This window comes from Gastrolobium bilobum, unplaced genomic scaffold (assembly GCF_033153095.1).
Source record: "Gastrolobium bilobum isolate Gb01-03AN ecotype WA unplaced genomic scaffold, APGP_CSIRO_Gbil_v1 utg4530, whole genome shotgun sequence".
Taxonomy (NCBI): domain Eukaryota; kingdom Viridiplantae; phylum Streptophyta; class Magnoliopsida; order Fabales; family Fabaceae; genus Gastrolobium; species Gastrolobium bilobum.
The window spans coordinates 137,533-154,924 of NW_026896582.1; the positions used below are offsets into that span (position 1 = coordinate 137,533).

At 35.1% G+C, this 17,392-nt stretch overlaps 1 protein-coding gene across 1 annotated transcript; it reads left to right on the forward strand.

Annotated features, from left to right (window-relative positions):
- Nucleotides 1–6,505: 6,505 nt before the first annotated feature.
- LOC133300750 (uncharacterized) lies at nt 6,506–17,321 on the forward strand. The gene is made up of 6 exons (XM_061500337.1): nt 6,506–6,796; nt 6,948–7,201; nt 7,336–7,476; nt 8,321–8,440; nt 16,758–16,853; nt 16,958–17,321. The coding sequence occupies exons 2-6, from the start codon at nt 6,983–6,985 to the stop codon at nt 17,114–17,116; spliced, it is 735 nt and encodes a 244-aa protein (XP_061356321.1). The 5' UTR covers nt 6,506–6,796; nt 6,948–6,982; the 3' UTR covers nt 17,117–17,321.
- Nucleotides 17,322–17,392: the final 71 nt, after the last annotated feature.

Below are 17,392 nucleotides of genomic sequence, written 5' to 3' on the forward strand. Positions count from 1 at the left end.
TTTTTTTTTTTTTAATTTAAATCTTTAAAGAAGTTCATTTTTAATCGTTTATTTTATTTCTTAAATAATTTTCGGAATCAATGTTTCCAATATTGTAGAGAATAATTCTATCTCTTCCTTAATAAATTGACGGAAAAACTGATAAGTACGCACGAAATATTTTCAATACTATGTAGTCATCAATAATCGTTTGTTAAGGATAGATAAAAAAATAAAAATAAAAAAATCCTTCGAACCCCATCTATATTATCCACTCACATATGGTTGGTTAGTTAATGATTATCGAGTCTCATATTTTTTTTACATTTAATAAAAAAATATTGAACAAGTGACCTCCAAAGGTTTAATAAACACAAAAGTGATACTTAACAATTAAATCATGCAAAAATATCATTAGAAGTTAAATATGCTCAGAGTGTTACAAAATTCTTATGTAAAAGAAATAAATGATAGAAGAGAATGCCCCCCACCAAAAAAAATAAAAAAAATAGAGAAAATGCAAATTCAGTTTATCCTTATTCGATCATAACAACTGTACACCTACGCTAAATTACAATCACTACAACAATTATCCAATATTGATCAAACTTTAAGGGTGTTAGAACAAACCATTACACACCAAGATTATGATTCTTGGGCACTTTACTTTTCCAATACTTCAACTCAAGTACACAAAAAGGAAATGTTTAAGATTAGCTAAATACTCTCAAAGTACATGTTATGAGCATGACATAAATGTCTATATTCTAGAAGGCACAAGAAGGGCAAACAACTAAGAGAAAAATTAACAAAAGATTTTTTAATTATATTAATCCTTGTGTGACAGCAATGGATTATGAATTGGACCCCCAATATTTATAAGAGACCCAAAAATTCACTCATGACAGGTAACACATCTATAAATAAAGGATTAAGCCAATTAGGGTATGGACATTCTAAACCCTATCATGTCACTGTGTACATACCTTACGCCTTGACTATGTCGTCTACTGTAGTGCACAGTAACCGCTGATCTCTAAGGTATCATATCTCCCCTATAGATGTCTGAGAGAAGGCATTCAGATCCAACAAAAATATACCAATCATCAGATTGGACATTTTTGGCACAAGGACGGAACAAATATAGATCATACAAGTTGAAGGCATGGAGGTATTGATTATATTACAAGAATAGAGCTCAAAAGGTTTTAACGATCAATTGGTATGAGATTATTCCAACATAACCAGTAATATCGAGTTTGAGTGCCTAGGAACATGGTTGTATTAAAAACTTGATAAGGAGATCTTTGTCACCCATGTGGTCCTACCCGACTTGAATCGAACTACTAGCTATGAAGGGAACAATGGCTTTAATAGATAAACGATATATAATATCCAAAAAATAATAATTTAATGATCAAAGTGAGTAGGAATAATAATAAATGGCTTTAATTAATACAATGAGAGCAATCAATAACAGCTTTAATATCAAGGGAACAATGATTAAGAGTGGTTGGAGGTATGACAAATGAGTATATATATAACTTTTTAATAAAATATAAATATTACTAGCTATTATAATACTTGCTAGCTAGCAAGTATTTGAATATTTTTTTTTGGAAAGAGAGAATTTGCATACTCAAAAAAATAGTAATTGAATTTGTTTTGCTCCTGTAAAGTATTTAGATATTTTCTTCATAGAAGCCAATTATGTAGCATATTCAAGCCTAAGTTAGTTCTAACCAACTTCGAACCAGTTTATATAAATGTTCACGACTTGAGCAAAATATTTTGAAGTTCCAGAGCATGCAAGAACCTTTTTTTATGGGTTTTTCAAATTACTTTCAAGCATTTTATGCCATGGTTTATGCATATTGAGAAAGAGATTTATTATTCTTATGTTACATAAAAAAAACTTATCTCCTACACACACAAATTCAAGATGAGTCCCACTTTACTTTTTTTCTCTCTTCCCTTGAAAATGAACCCCACTTATACAAATAAGTCAGTAGAAGATAATTATTATCTCCTACTACGTGAAAAAACTATTACCCATTGAAAAATAAGTTTCTTTTGAACTCATTCTTGAAGTCATATAAATGTACTACTTGTAGACTCTTGGACTTAAATTCTTCTATTGTACCTTGAATCTTGATCCTCTTTGAGCTTTTTATATATTTTGATGGATTATACACTTGTTGAGTTGTCTTACTCATATATTTTTTTATTGTTGCAAGTTATAACACTTTTAAAATCTTCTTTTCATCCTTGTTTGCTATTATCAAAATTCTTGTATCTTTAAATTTTTCATCTTAAGTGCATTAGTTCCACAAAATAGCTGTTACAGAAATATTGAAAATATGCTCTAATAACCGAGAATAATTACAAATAAAAGTTTAAGTTTTAGTAAAATTATGATTTAATATAACTTATTTGTATAGTTTAACTAATATAGAAATAATAAAAAAATTGTAGTATCAAATATATTGAAAGTGACCAAGTACACTATGCATGCCTAAAAAAATATACAAAATTTTACAAATTTAAAATTATAAGTAATATATATTAAGTATACCAAAAATTATTTGTCAAAGTCTGCAACTTATTTGTGTTTAAATTATTTTTATCCAATAATACATAATAATGAGTTAATATTTTTATCTTCTATAATTACAGATACATTTTTATGTAAATAAAATTAAGTATATATTCTTGAGGTTTAGGTATTAAAAGAAGTGAAATCTAAAAAGATAAAAGTTCTAGAAGAACAATGTTATATTTGATATGTTATCTACTTATCTTCCTTTGAAATTAGTGTTTTTTTAGTGATTAAAATATTATTAATTTATAAACGATATGGAGTTATACGAACTTTTTAAGTATTAATTAATTTTTTTATTTTTAAAACTAAAATAAATTTATAGATGTATTAGTATTATATGAAATTTCTCTTTTAAAAATATAAAATGTAAAAGCATTTATAAGTAAAAAAAAAAAAACTCATATCTCTTGCACCACAAATGTTAATAATACATTGCTGACTCAATTAATGTGGACTCAGGCGATTAGGGGAGTTTGCATACGATTTCACCCAATAAAAAAAATTAAAATTATATTCCTTTTTTTACAGATGTACCTTAATTAATTTTCTTTTTTTAATTTAATAATTGTTGATATATAAAATTTCTTCTTACTTCTTATAGAAGATTCTTTCACTGATCTCGCCGTACACCTTCCATAACTCACTCACTAAATTGAACAGGGACACATGCAGGGGAGAAATAAATAAGAAAGAGACACCTAACCTAACTACTTCCTTCTCAAATAATTTATGGGTTAATATTTTTCATGTAGATTTATATCTGCAGACACATAAAATAGGTAGGGATTTAATGAGAAAAAAGTGAGAAAAAGAAAAAAGATTCACTCACTTACTGATTCTATAGGAGATAACTTTATATTAAGACTGAAGAAACAGTATATTGTAAGTTTCAACAGTAAGTATGCATTATATATGGATAATAGTTTTCTCGTAAGAGATAAGTATTATTTTTTATAGATTTATTTGTGTAGATGCTGGGATTTATTTTTAAGGAAAAAGAGAGAGAAAATAAAATGAGATTCATCTTGAATTTATGTATATAGAAGATAGATTTTATCTTATGTAACACAAGATTAATAAAATTTTTATGTATATACCATCAATTAAGTTTATTATTTCTTACTATTTATTTTTTTTTAACGTTTAGATATGATTAGAATCTCATGGAAAGACCGAAAGAGGAAACGAGAGAAGCCGTGAGCTATGTTGCCAAAACATTGATATTTACATAAGACATAACATGACACGATATTTTGATATATTAATATTAAAAAATATTAGATTTTGATACATTAAGATATATTTTGGTATTAAATAATATTTTTAATTTATTTAATATATATCTGTGAAGTATCGACATTTCAGAAATCCTGACGTATCGTGTCTGACACTCCAACATGCATTGTAGAGACTCAAAAAAAGGTTCAAAGGTTGCGTTGCATTTTTAGTTCCAATTTTTAGATTCATTGGATTATGATTACCATTTTATTGAGTTTAATATAAATATTTGAATATCTTATGTTTCTTTACAAAATTGATGGGTATTATAAGTTTAACTTTATTTTTTTGTAAAATTATTGAGTAGTAAATATAATATACATTACATAAATTAAAAATAATATTTAATATCAAAATGTGTCCTAACTTGTCAAAATCTAACATTTTTTTAGAATTAACGTGTCGGAGTGTCGTGTCGTATTGTGTCTCGTATCTCGTGTCGGTATCGGTGCTACATGGTATATATTACATTTAATATTTAATAATTTAACAAAAAAATAAAGTTAAACTTATAATATCCCTCAATTTTGCAAAAAAAAATAATAAGACAACCAAAATATTTATATTTTATTCAATAAAATAGTAATCATAATCTAATGAATCTAATAGTTGAAACTAAAAATGCAATGCAACGTAATTTTTGAACTCTTTTTTGAGTTTCTACAAAGCGTGTTGGAGTATTGAAAAATACCGGATATAACACATCAAGTTTTCTTTTGAAATATCGAAGTAATATAGGATGTGAGATAAAGAAAATTTATATTAAATAATAACTATTGATTTGATTTTTGATAGTTTTAAAAGAGATAATTTATGTGGTAAACTTACTTGCTAATAAATATAATCTCTCATTTACCGAAAAAAAAATATAATCTCTCTAAATATATATAATTATTTTGTTGCCTATTTGCAGGTATATCTCCCTTCATTTGAATGAGACTAAAACGAGAAACCTTTCGTCCTTTCTCATTGAATACAGCTCAGTTACTGGCCACTGCCACCCATTAGGGTTAATAACCAGAGACCTTTCGTCCTTTCTCCTTTGAATACATCTCAGTTACCGCTGTGCCACCCATTAGGGTTAATTTGTTGTATTTTTATATCCTCTCTCTAATGTATATATCCTGTTATACTCATTTAGAAAATTCAAATAATATTAGCAGTTATGAAAATGGAAAACTTTCCAAAAAAAAAAAAAAATGATTATCGATTTCTACAAATTCATCAGAACTGGAGGTTATAAAGTAAAAAGTCTTAATGGATAAACCACCTATGTTTTGAGCTTGTATGGAACATCTCCTTTAACATTTCATTATACCTTTCAATTTCAGTATCGATTTAAAGTTACTTCATCTATTAATTAATCATGCCTAGCAACTTATTTTAGTTTGGCTTAAATGTAAATCCTCTGTTGTGTGCTTAATTCAAGAAATATAATAAATAGGTTGAACCTGCAGAAGTACATTGACCACATAATTAGCAACTTGAACCAAAAATCACATTATTCAATTCCTTCCAGAGATTACTGCAACTCTGCATCTTAAAAGTCACTTTCATGCTTCCAATTCAAAGTGGGAAACTTGCAAGAAACCAACGGTATCTCCATTATTGTTTGGTCTTGGTCCTCCCTAATGGTGTTATAGCATATTAGCATACATTTTGTTTTATTTTTTTGCATATAGCATAATTAATATAAGTACCGACTCTATTTCAAATGTTTGTTTTAATTATCTATGTATCTTTGCATACCTACATATAATAAATGTGGTAGTTGCAGCATAATTTGGTGACCTGCAGCTTATGCTTATCTGTACGCGGTGATGCTTCATTGCTACACCCTTTTTCTGGTGGCAGTTGTTAATGCAATGCAAGTCACCGGACCCAAGAAAATTTCTCTATGTCCGCACATTTAGTGGCGGGGTTCGGGGGCAATGCTCTCGAATTTTTTTTGTAAAAAAATTTTAAATTAACGCTTGAACCCGCTCATAATCTAGTTGTTTCCATAACAAAGGATGAAGAAATCATGAGAATAGGAAATCATGAGAATGGGTATGTGACAGGGGAGGAAGAATAAGTTTTCTCTCTAATCAATTTGCGTTGCTACGTTGTTTTAATCATCTCTGTACGTTGCTACGTTGCTAACTAATATAAGAATAAATATCATTTTTGGTGCCTAACAAAAAATTCGGTCCCCACTTTAGTTCATTATAAAAAAGGAGTCACCTGGTCCCTATGAAATTTAAAGTGGACCTATTTTAGTGTTTTTGAGATTAATATAGGTCTTTTTTGAATTTGTGAGGGATCACGATTTTAATTAAATTGATCTACTTTAAATTTTTTAGGGACCTCCTCGAGATTAATTTTTGGTAAAGGACTAAAATGGGGATGACCACATTTTTTGTTAGGGACTTAAAATGATATTTACTCCTACTATAAATATTAAACCAAGACAAATAATAACCTGACTAAAAAAAATAAATTAAAATTCAAAATGTCATGTCCGCACTTGCCGACATGTGACCCAACCTGGGTCCGCCAGTGATGCAAGTTACTGTTTCTTTTGGTCCTCTGTCCGTGTGATATATTCATATTGAGTTAACAGTTTCGAAAGTTTAGTTGCTCGACAAAATTGCCACTCATGTGAAATGGAGACACTTTGAGATGTAAGCAAGCATATTCTTTTAAAATTCCTCGTCAGAAACATTATTTCCTCTTGTTCTGAACCATGTTATAATGTAATATCTCCGTCTCGAGCCAGTTCAATTAAGTTATAGAAACAGGAAAAAATATAACTTACGAAAATACGAACTAACTTTGAGACGGGAATGTTACACATCTCTTGTATGTATAGCACATATTTGAGGGCAAGCCTTATAGAAGAGGTAAAGTTGCTCCTTGTGACCCACGAAAGCTCACGGGTTTGAGTTTTAAAACAAGGTAAGATTGCATATACAATCGATTCTCACTTCTACCCTCGCAATTTGGGAAGCCAGATTTGCCCTTATATAACACATTTTTTTTCCGTCAATTTAATATAGTGGGTGCTTATATAGTAATGCAATTGCTGAAACTTCATTTGAAAACACAGATTTTGCAGTAGGCATCCTGGTATAGTATAGAGAAATGGAAGACAACATTACAAAGACAATTGTTGTTGGAGTTGTTTCTTGGACAACAACTTTTCTCTTAGCAAGGAGAATCTTTCCCAAGCGCTCTTTTGATTTTTGTAACCGTGTTGTCTCTACAATCCACGCAACTTTAGCAGTAACATTGGCTATGCTTTCTGTTGAAGATTGGAGGTGTCCACTTTGTCCTTTGGCTTCAAAGTCTTCCCATAGACAGGTACTAGATTTACTGCATGCACTTTCTATGGTGTGTTTTGTTTTGAGGGAAACCTCAACATTGGTATAAATTTTGGTGTTTTAATTAATTGTTTAGATTTGTTATTAAAAGTGGAATATTTGAACTCTGAGCAGATGCAAGTTCTTGCAGTGAGCCTTTCTTATCTCGTTTATGATTTAGTATGTTGTCTCTTTGCTGAAAGAGTTAATCTGGACAACATCATCCACCATTTTGTAAGCATTGTTGGACTTGGAGCAGGTCTTTGCTATCAAAAGGTAATTATTAATCACTCAAATTGAATTTTTTCTTACTCTCAGACTGTTTATATATTTAGATTCTAGCAGTCTTTTTCTTCTTCAGCAACAGGATTGGGTACATATAATTATTGAAAGAAAGGAAACTAAGGATCTTTTAATGTGACATGAATTCAAGAAAAATGAGTCCAACTCAAAAGTCTGCACTTTACAACTTTTGACCTATTTCATGTGAAAATGAAAACTCTTTATTGTATCAGAAAATCATTTTTGCATGTGTGGCTGAAAACATACACAAACATTTCAGAAAGAGAAACACCAATATAAAGTCCACTCTTATTTTGTATCTGTGATGCAGAAATGATTTGCCCTCATTGTATTTATTCAAAATCGAAATATTTTATCAAAATAATATAATGAGGTGTGTTAGAAACAAATATATGTTTGTTACGTGTTGTAAATCGCGCATCATCTTATGCGTGCGTGACTTGAATATACATATTCCCATGTGCAAATCGCAATGCTCACCATGTGACACACACATTTTCACCCATGCATAAATTGTAGCATGCATTATTTGACAGACGCACCTTCACTAATACGTAAATGCATATCTCTCCATGTATGACCTGCGAGAAATTTTTTCTCTTTTTACATCATTATTGCTCTCTAAAGGCTGTATCGATAGGTTAAAATATTTGGTTGTCAAGATTGCCAGAAAATCCTTGGAGTAGCTCTTTCTTAATTTCCCTATTTGCTTTTTTTTTTTGGGAATTTCTTCTTGGAACTATATAATACTCTATTTTGGGTATTCTTCTATTGGGGATGTCATGATAACTTGGAACTATATATGTAATGTGTGCAGGGTGGGTCAGAGATTATAGGGGCATTATGGGTATCAGAGACGTCAAGCCCATTCTTGCATATGAGAGAGCTTCTAAAGGAGCTTGGTTACAGGGATACCCTCCTTAATTTGACTGCCGATGTAAGTCTTAAGCCCTACCAAATCTTTCATTTCTACCTTAACTTCCAAGAATCCTGTACACAACTCTCAAGAGAAAAAAAACTTAAAATCATAAAACATATGAATATGTCTTAATATGAATTGATATGTTTTAACTATTATTATTATTATTATTATTATTATTATGGACTTTACTTCTCTCATGTTATAGAAGAGAAGTTATTTTATGTTGTGAGATAAATTAAGTGGGGTTCATCAATTTTAAAAAAAGGAAAAAGAAAAAAAAGTGAGGCATATCTTTTTATGTGAGTGTAACATGAGAGATGAATCTTATGTAACATAAGAGTATAATTTTCTTATTATTATCTATATAATAAGCATACACTGTTTATTCTACTATTCTGTTGACATTTAATTACTTGCATAATATAGTACATTGTTATATGAATTAATTATTTACTAGTTATATAGTAAACATTATAAAAGAGTATTTTTACAAAATTAAACATAAATGTCTAATGCTGCTAACTCTAGCTAAATAAGTGCGTACACTTACCTATACATCTAAGATCCATACTAAATATGATAAGAACTTAGTTTTAATGCATTTTAAGTGTAAAAATATTGTATATTTATATCCAATGACGTGTTATTATATTATTAATAGAGTTTAGCATCTTATATAAATTGCTAATATAATCAAACTCATTAAATAACATATCAACCAGTATTGCTCCTTATCTCCAACCTCAGACCAGCAGGTAGGAGTCTGACACCTTCTACCATACAATGCCTCGTAGGGTGCCATGCCCAGGCTAGCATGGAAACTGTTGTTGTACGAAAACTCAACCAATGGCAGGTACCTATCCCATGCTGAACCATGCTCCAATGTGTAAGCCCTTAACATGTCCTCCAATGTCTGGATGGTCCGCTCAGTCTGTCCATCAGTCTGAGGGTGATAGGTTGTACTCAGTCTCAGTTGCGTACCAAAAGCCTCCTGCAGCGCCTCCCAGAATCGAGATGTGAACTTCGGGTCTCTATCACTGATGATACTCTCGGGCACCCCGTGAAGTCTCACAATCTCGCGAACATATAGTCTGGCCAACTGCTCAGTAGTGAAGCTCACCTTCACTGGAAGAAAGTGGGCAGACTTCGTCAATCTGTCCACAATGACCCAGATAGAGTTACAACCAGCCTGAGTCTTCGGCAAACCACAACGAAGTCCATGGAAATGCTCTCCCATTTCCATTCCGGAATCTCAAGAGGTTGAAGCTTACCAGACGGCTTCTGGTGTTCGATCTTCACCTTCTGGCAAACCAAGCACTTGGACATATATACCACAATGTCCTTCTTCATGCCCGACCACCAATAATTCATCTTCAAGTCCTGGTACATCTTTGTAGCACCAGGGTGGACAGTAAACTGGCCCTTATGAGCTTCTGTCATCACCTCAACCGTCAAAGGACCTCGAGGAACCACAATCCTCTTCTGGAAGGTCAACAATCCATCCTCATTCAAAGACACATCGTCCTGGTTCTTCACATAATCTAGGCACCCTCTCTACACTTGCGCCTCTTTGATCTTTTCCATGAGCTCGTTCTCTACTTGCATGGTTTCCATTTCGAGAAGTGCACCCCCAAACAAGGAAGTCACCGTCAGATCTCGAAACTGCTCAATGATGTCATAGTCACCCATGGTCAAACTGGATAGACTCACGGATTTCTGACTTAAAGCATCAGGTACAACATTGGCCTTGCCAGGATGGTACTTCAACTCAAAGTCGTAGTCCTTCAGATACTCTATTCATCTCCTCTGTCTCATGTTCAACTCTTTCTGATCAAACAAATACTTCAAGCTCTTGTGATCACTGAACACAACAAACTTCATGCCATAAAGATGATGCCTCCAAATCTTGAAAGCAAACACAATAGCAGCCAACTCCAAATCATGAGTCAGGTAGTTCTCCTCATGAGGCTTCAACTGCCTCGAAGCATAGGCAATCACTTTGCCCAACTGCATCAACACACATTCGAGCCCCTTTCCGGAGGCGTCAGTGTAAAGCTCAACTTCCTCAGCAGGATCAGGAAGGACCAACACAGGTGCAGTAGTCAGTCTCTCCTTCAACTCCTGAAAACATTCCTCACACTCGTGAGTCCACACAAATGGAGTCTCCTTCCGGGTAAGGCGAGTCATTGGCAGAACCAACATGGAGAATCCCTGGATTAACCTCCAGTAGTAACCTGCCAAACCCAGAAAACTCCTCACTTCGGTAACCGTCTTGAACCTCTCCCAATCAAGCACGACCTCAATCTTGTTCGGATCCACTGCAACTCCCTCAGCAGAAACCACATGCCCAAGAAACTTCACAGACTTGAGCCAAAATTCACACTTGGAAGGCTTAACATAAGGCTTTTTCTCCTTCAGCACTTGTAACACAATCCTCAAGTGCTCAGCATGCTCCTCCTCCGTCTTGGAGTATATCAAGATATCGTCAATGAAGACGATCACAAACTGATCCAGGTACGGCTGAAAAATCTTATTCATGTAATCCATGAACACTGCGGGTGCATTGGTGAGTCCAAATGGGATCACCAAATACTCATAATGACCGTATCTCGAACGAAATGCGGTCTTAGGGACATCCTCCGGCTTCACCCGAATCTGATGGTATCCGGACCGGAGATCAAACTTCGAGTACACATAAGCGCCCTTCAGCTGATCCAATAGATCATCAATACGCGGAAGGGGATACTTGTTCTTGATTGTCACCTTGTTCAGCTGCCTGTAATCGGTGCACAATCGCATGGTCCCATATTTCTTTTTCACAAAGATGACCGGTGCTCCCCATGGAGACACACTCGGTCGAATGAAGTCTTTCGCCGAAAGATCTTTAATGTGCTTCTTCAGCTCGGCCAACTCTGGTGGCGACATCCGATATGGAGCTAATGAAATAGGCGCCACACCAGGCAAAAAATCAATGGAGAACTCTATCTCTCGCTGTGGTGGAAACTCAGGAATCTCCTCAAGAAACACGTCGAGGAATTCCCTCACCACAGGAATGCCAGCGATATCCTCCTGTGACCCACTCGCCAAACCTCCCAACATGACATAACAAATGCCCCTGCTCTCAAGGCTCTCCTAACCTGCAGCAATAAAATAAAAGGCGAGGAACTGGCTGTGGCATCACACAGAGACATCACAACTCGCTTGGCGCAACAGTCAATCATCACACAATTTCAGGACAACCAATCCATGCCCAGAATAATCTCCAGATTGGCCATCGGCAATCCTATCAGATCTACCGAGAACTCAAGGCTATCCCACTGAAACGCTACATCGCGATGAACAGTGGAGGTATCACACTTTTCTCCGGTGGCGGTGGTCACCCGCAACGGTGGAGAAAGCACAGACATGGGCAACTCAAGCCCCACAGCAATTCGGGTAGCAATGAAGGAATGCGTAGCCCCGGAGTCAAACAATACATCAACTGAAGATCCACCAATGGAAACAGTACTTCTGACCAGGTTCGGAGCTCAGTCTGACTGCTGTCGATCCAAAGTGTAAACTCGCCCCGTGGCAGGTGGCACAACAGGTGCCGCTATAGGTGGAAGGGGAACCATCTGTAATGAAACTGCCCGAACTGCTGCAGCTCTCGCCGTCGACGACGGACACTCTCTAGCATAGTGGCCCTCCTTGCCACATTGGAAACATATAGTATGACCGGTAGCACACGACCCCAGATGAACCTTCCCACATCCCGTACATCTGGGAGTAGGAGGTCTCGTTGTACTCCCCTGAGTGGAAGTCCTCTTGAACTGATTTGGCGCTAGCCTAGCCGCCAACTGCTTCCCTTTGTCCTTGCCAGCGAACTTCCTGTCCCTCCAGGAAGTGGAACCACCAGTTCCCTTGGTCTCAGCAATCTTGGCCTTACTCGTAATGCAGACATCCTCGATGTCCCGACACTGTTGCATCAGTGTCCCAAAATCTCTCGAAGCCGCTCCAGCAAGAGGAACAACTATCTCCTCGCTAAGTCCCCTACGGAACTTAGAAGCCAAAAAAGTCAGAGTAGGCATAGCCATCCGAAAGTGTACAAATTTCACCAGCTCATTAACCTTTGCCAGGTACTCGTCAACAGACAACGAGCCCTGCACCAACCTGTCGAACTCCCCCTGCTTCCTCTCCTCGCACCATAAGGGAAGTACCGACTGAGAAAACAATCCTCGAAGAATGGCCATGTCATAGCATGACCCTGCATCTCAAAAGCATGAGAGGTGTTCATCCACCACTCGTGTGCATCGCCCTTCAGCATATATGTGGCGAATATCAGCTTCTGTAGATCAGTACACTGCATCACACGAAAAATCTTGTCCAGCGCCTGAAGCCATCTCGCCGCAGCAATAGGATCATACGATCCATTGAAGGTAGGTGGCTTATGCTTGCGGAAAGCATTAAGCCGACGGTCAATCACGTAACAATCCTCAGCAGACTCCCCATAGGGTTCCATCATCCCAGTAAGGTGACCAGTGCCCTCAACATTTCTCTGGCTCTCGTCCTGCAGACTAGGTGGAGGTGGAGGTGTTGGTGGCAAAGGGAACTGACCAACAACAGGACCAGTCCTCATCTCCTCCAACATGACCCTCATCATAGTCATGTTCGCCAGGCGGTTCGCCTCCAATATATCCTCAGTGGCTTTCCTGTTCGCCTCTCTGACGGTGTCCAACATAGCCTGGTTTGCCATTCTCATGGCCTCCTGGTCGGCTTGTCGAGCCGCCTGCATCTCAGCCAATGCAGTCAGGACAGGATCCGGTTGATCCCCGCTAGTGTCTCAGTTCCTCTGAGGTAGTACCATGACTCTGCATAAGTTACACAAAGAATGAGTTAATCAGGCCCATGCAATGTGGTCACATATGCATCGTCATAGCAAAACCCAATAGAGAGAACACACATACACGACTCACAACAAAGCATCCTAAGTTATTGCAATACATACAGGCTTTTCCCTAGAAAGTGCTCTGATACCATAAAATGTAACATCCCGTGTATACCCGGTTTGTTAACATGCCATCGTATTAAGCCACGCTTAATTAAAAATGCGGAATATCTTTTTCTTTTCAATTATGACGTCATTATCATTACCAAGTTGAATTACTTAATTCATTTCTAAAACATTGCCTGTATGTAAATTGCAAATAGACATCTAACTGGAATACCTCAATATATAAGTTAACAGTGAGTATCTAAAAATCACGGGACTACAACACGTAGCCCGAACAATATCCTGATACATTATTACAACTCGCATCTAACTAAGACAAAGTCAAACAATGTGGCATGGACAATCCCCATGCTCACCAAATAAGGCAACAAAGCACAACATAGTCTCAACAGCAGCAACAATAATCATAACAAGCTAATAACATAAGGCAACAGGCATAATCCAGCATTCAGACATATCATCATATAAACAACAATATCAGCTAAGCTCCGGCCTCCTGCCGCTAGAGGTCTCAACCCCCGCATACATGAACCTAAAATAAGTGCCCCAAACGTGGGGTGAGATCTCTAAACAGAAATCTCAGTAAGACAAGGGGTCCTCAAGGATCTTCCACCCCAAGCTCACTTACATGTGCAATATAAGTTCTAAAAGCAGTAATTCAATATCAGTTCCAAAATCAGTGCAATGCAGCAGATAATCATGTCATGCGTGTTATAACTATTCTACTAATCAGAGAAGTGCAGGAATACGTCTATTACCCACACAATACACGCCTGTGCTGTAAGCGCCCCCAGGACCATCTCATGGCTTCCTGGCTAAGCGAAACACCACATACATATCATAAGCATTTTGCACTTAACAACTCCATAACATTTCAATAAAACAGTACATGAAAACACATCATACATATAAACCATCCCCCATGGGACATGGTGGAACAAATAATGGCTAAACCGAGGACACGAAAGCTTACCTTGCAAGCTAGTTATCCAAGCCAAGAGTCCACACAAGCTCAAAGTGTTTAAGTTAAAGTTCAAGGGAGAAATGGCCACTTAACTCACAAGAATGGAGGAAGAAGGCAATGGAACAGTGCACACACTGACCAGCCACCAAAGAGTCACGTATTCAGAATGTATGGCCTAGGGTTTTGGGCCAAAATGCATATATATAGAGGTTTAAGTCTTAAACATATAGTATTAGTACTATTAGCTACGCTTAGCATTTTAATCCCAAACTTAGGATTCTGAACATACTCATTTTTCTAAGATTTATCATATTTTTATTTTATTTTTCGTAGCACCTTTTCGGTACGCGCTTTTCCATAGCCAGTATCAGTTTTGGCACCAGTTCTCAATATTTTAACTTGAAACTTGTTTTACAAGTCCTATATATTATTCTAGTGACATATACACATTTTTTATAATTTTTCGGGATACTTCATCGGTACGCATTTATACCGAGTAGCAGAACCAGTATCTGCACTTTTCGTCAGAAAAGAGACTTTCAGCATTATTAATCACTTACCAATATTATTTAAGCCTTATCATAATTATTAGAGTCAATTATGGAATTATTTCCTAATTCTCATATTTATTTAATTAATTTCCTTAATTAACGGTGCGGGTCCTTACATCATGCAACAATCCGGTGAAAATCAGTGACCCGATTGATTTTTATTAACTTAGGTTGTGTATATTTTTTTAAATTAAAACAAAATAATGTCATTTTTTTAAGCAGGGACCAAGTGCAAAATCTTCAAGTTGCAGTGCATTATTTTCAATTCACAAATACACATACCGGTCACACAAAAACAAAACACAATTAAACAATTCAAGTTAAAAAATATGAAATATGAAATGAAAAGTGAAAAATCCTATGTAAGTTGGATTGAAATTTGAAAGCATAGAAGACAAGAGGGAGAGCTAAATTGAAATTTGAAAAATAATATTAATTTTGTTTTTTTATAATGACCCAATGGACAATTATTTTTTCTCTAATTACGGAGGGCCTAAACCCGAAAAAATAAATTACAAAGATGCAAGAGCTCTATAGTTATGAAAACCAAGTAAATTCCCATCCAGTAAACTGATCATTTGAAGAGGAGGCTAGTTGAAGATGATAATATCGTCATCCATGCCAAGTCTTGATGCGCAAACCAGTCCTTGCATTTGTTGCCATATATAATTTTGGACAATTTTGGATAGACATAGTTATGGATTTTGCTAGACAATATAGAAGTTACTATGAAAGAATTTTGAGTATAAAATATAAATTTATATATATCTATTTGGGTCATGCAGTTCAATTAGTGTGACTTATTGGTTGAACTAGTGACTCATTGATCAGATACTCTGATCGAGTTGATAACTAATTTGGGTTTAATAACATTGGTATCAACACAAGATTGAGAAATTGTATAAAAAATTTGTACTAACTATGCTTTAAAATCAAACTCATGAAAATCCCAAATGCTAAAATACTTTATGTTCAGACATCTCATGCACATGCATTCAAATATTAAGGGGATAAGGTGTATCAATTATGGGATCCTTGTTTCTGCTGTTGCTGTAGATGAAAAAAGTTGTAGCAAACCTATTAACACTAGGATACGGAGTCGTATCCTGAAATTAAAAAAAAAAATCCAGAATACGGAACCGTATCCTAATGAAATTAAGTGTTGCTATAAATTTTTTGATCTGCAACAACAAAAGAGCTATTAAAGCCGTCAATTATAATAAATTATATTTTTAGTGCATGTGACTTGTTATGTATAAACTATAGCCAGGATATATTACATTTTGAGTGGGAAAATATACTTGAATAACTAAATCACTCTCTATCATTTTCAAATATGGATCTTACGGTTTTATGTTTATTATCAAGTATCAGAGTATTGTGTGTGGGTATTTTAAAATCTATGTAAAAAATATATATACATACATATATATATATATATATATATATATATATATATATTTAAATTATAAAGAAGATATACATAATTAATTTTGAAAGAAAAATTAAAAATAACATGTGTCGCTCTAAAGAAACCTTGTCCACTGGATAACTGAAGGGAATAATGGGCTGTTTAATAATTATAACATTTTTGTTTAACTACCCCTCCCCCCCCCCCCCCCCCCACAAGACACACACACACACACAAAGTCATGTACAATCAATGTTATTTGTATTTGAAACATAAGAATTAGGTTTTGTGTTTTAAATGATTGGGGACTAATAATTAAAATCAAATAAATCAAAATGAAATGTGTTAAGATTCTATAATTAAACTTGTATTATATCAAAATGAGCCAACAGTAGTTGTTTGACACAATGGCGCAGATTCTATTTGCTGCCATATTTATATTTGCTAGGATGTTGGTCGGACCGTGCATCACTTACCTAACTTTCTCTGCTAACAATCCACTTCTCATAAAGGTACAATTTTTTACCCTTTATTTTTTTTAAAGAAGCATTTTTCTATAATATAATCTTCCCTTGTTTTTTGGGTCACGTTTGCTTAATTCATTCCATTGTTACAGGCTATGGGATTGGGTTTGCAGCTGGTAAGTACATTTTGGTTCTTCAAAATTATAAAAATGATGAAACACAAACTAACCAAGAGACCAACATCTGAAAATGGGACCAAGCATACCAACATCATGAGGAAAACGACTAATTCACAATTTCAAGATAGCTAGCGATAAATGTCTTGAGAGTTGAACATCATGCTCCTTACCCATGAACAACGAGACACTAGACAAATGGACACTTCTTAAGTTGCAAAATCGATCATTTCAATTTGCCTGTGTAAAGTGTGAACAATGTACTGTAATTTTGCAGCTGTTTGACAGTTGAATTTGATTGCCTTGTGCATCTGGGAGACATCAATTTCGTACATTATTTTTACACTGTTTCAAGTTGACAAATTTGGTTTATAAGGAGGTTAGACTTTGTTGCTAGTTGTGAGTAATTAG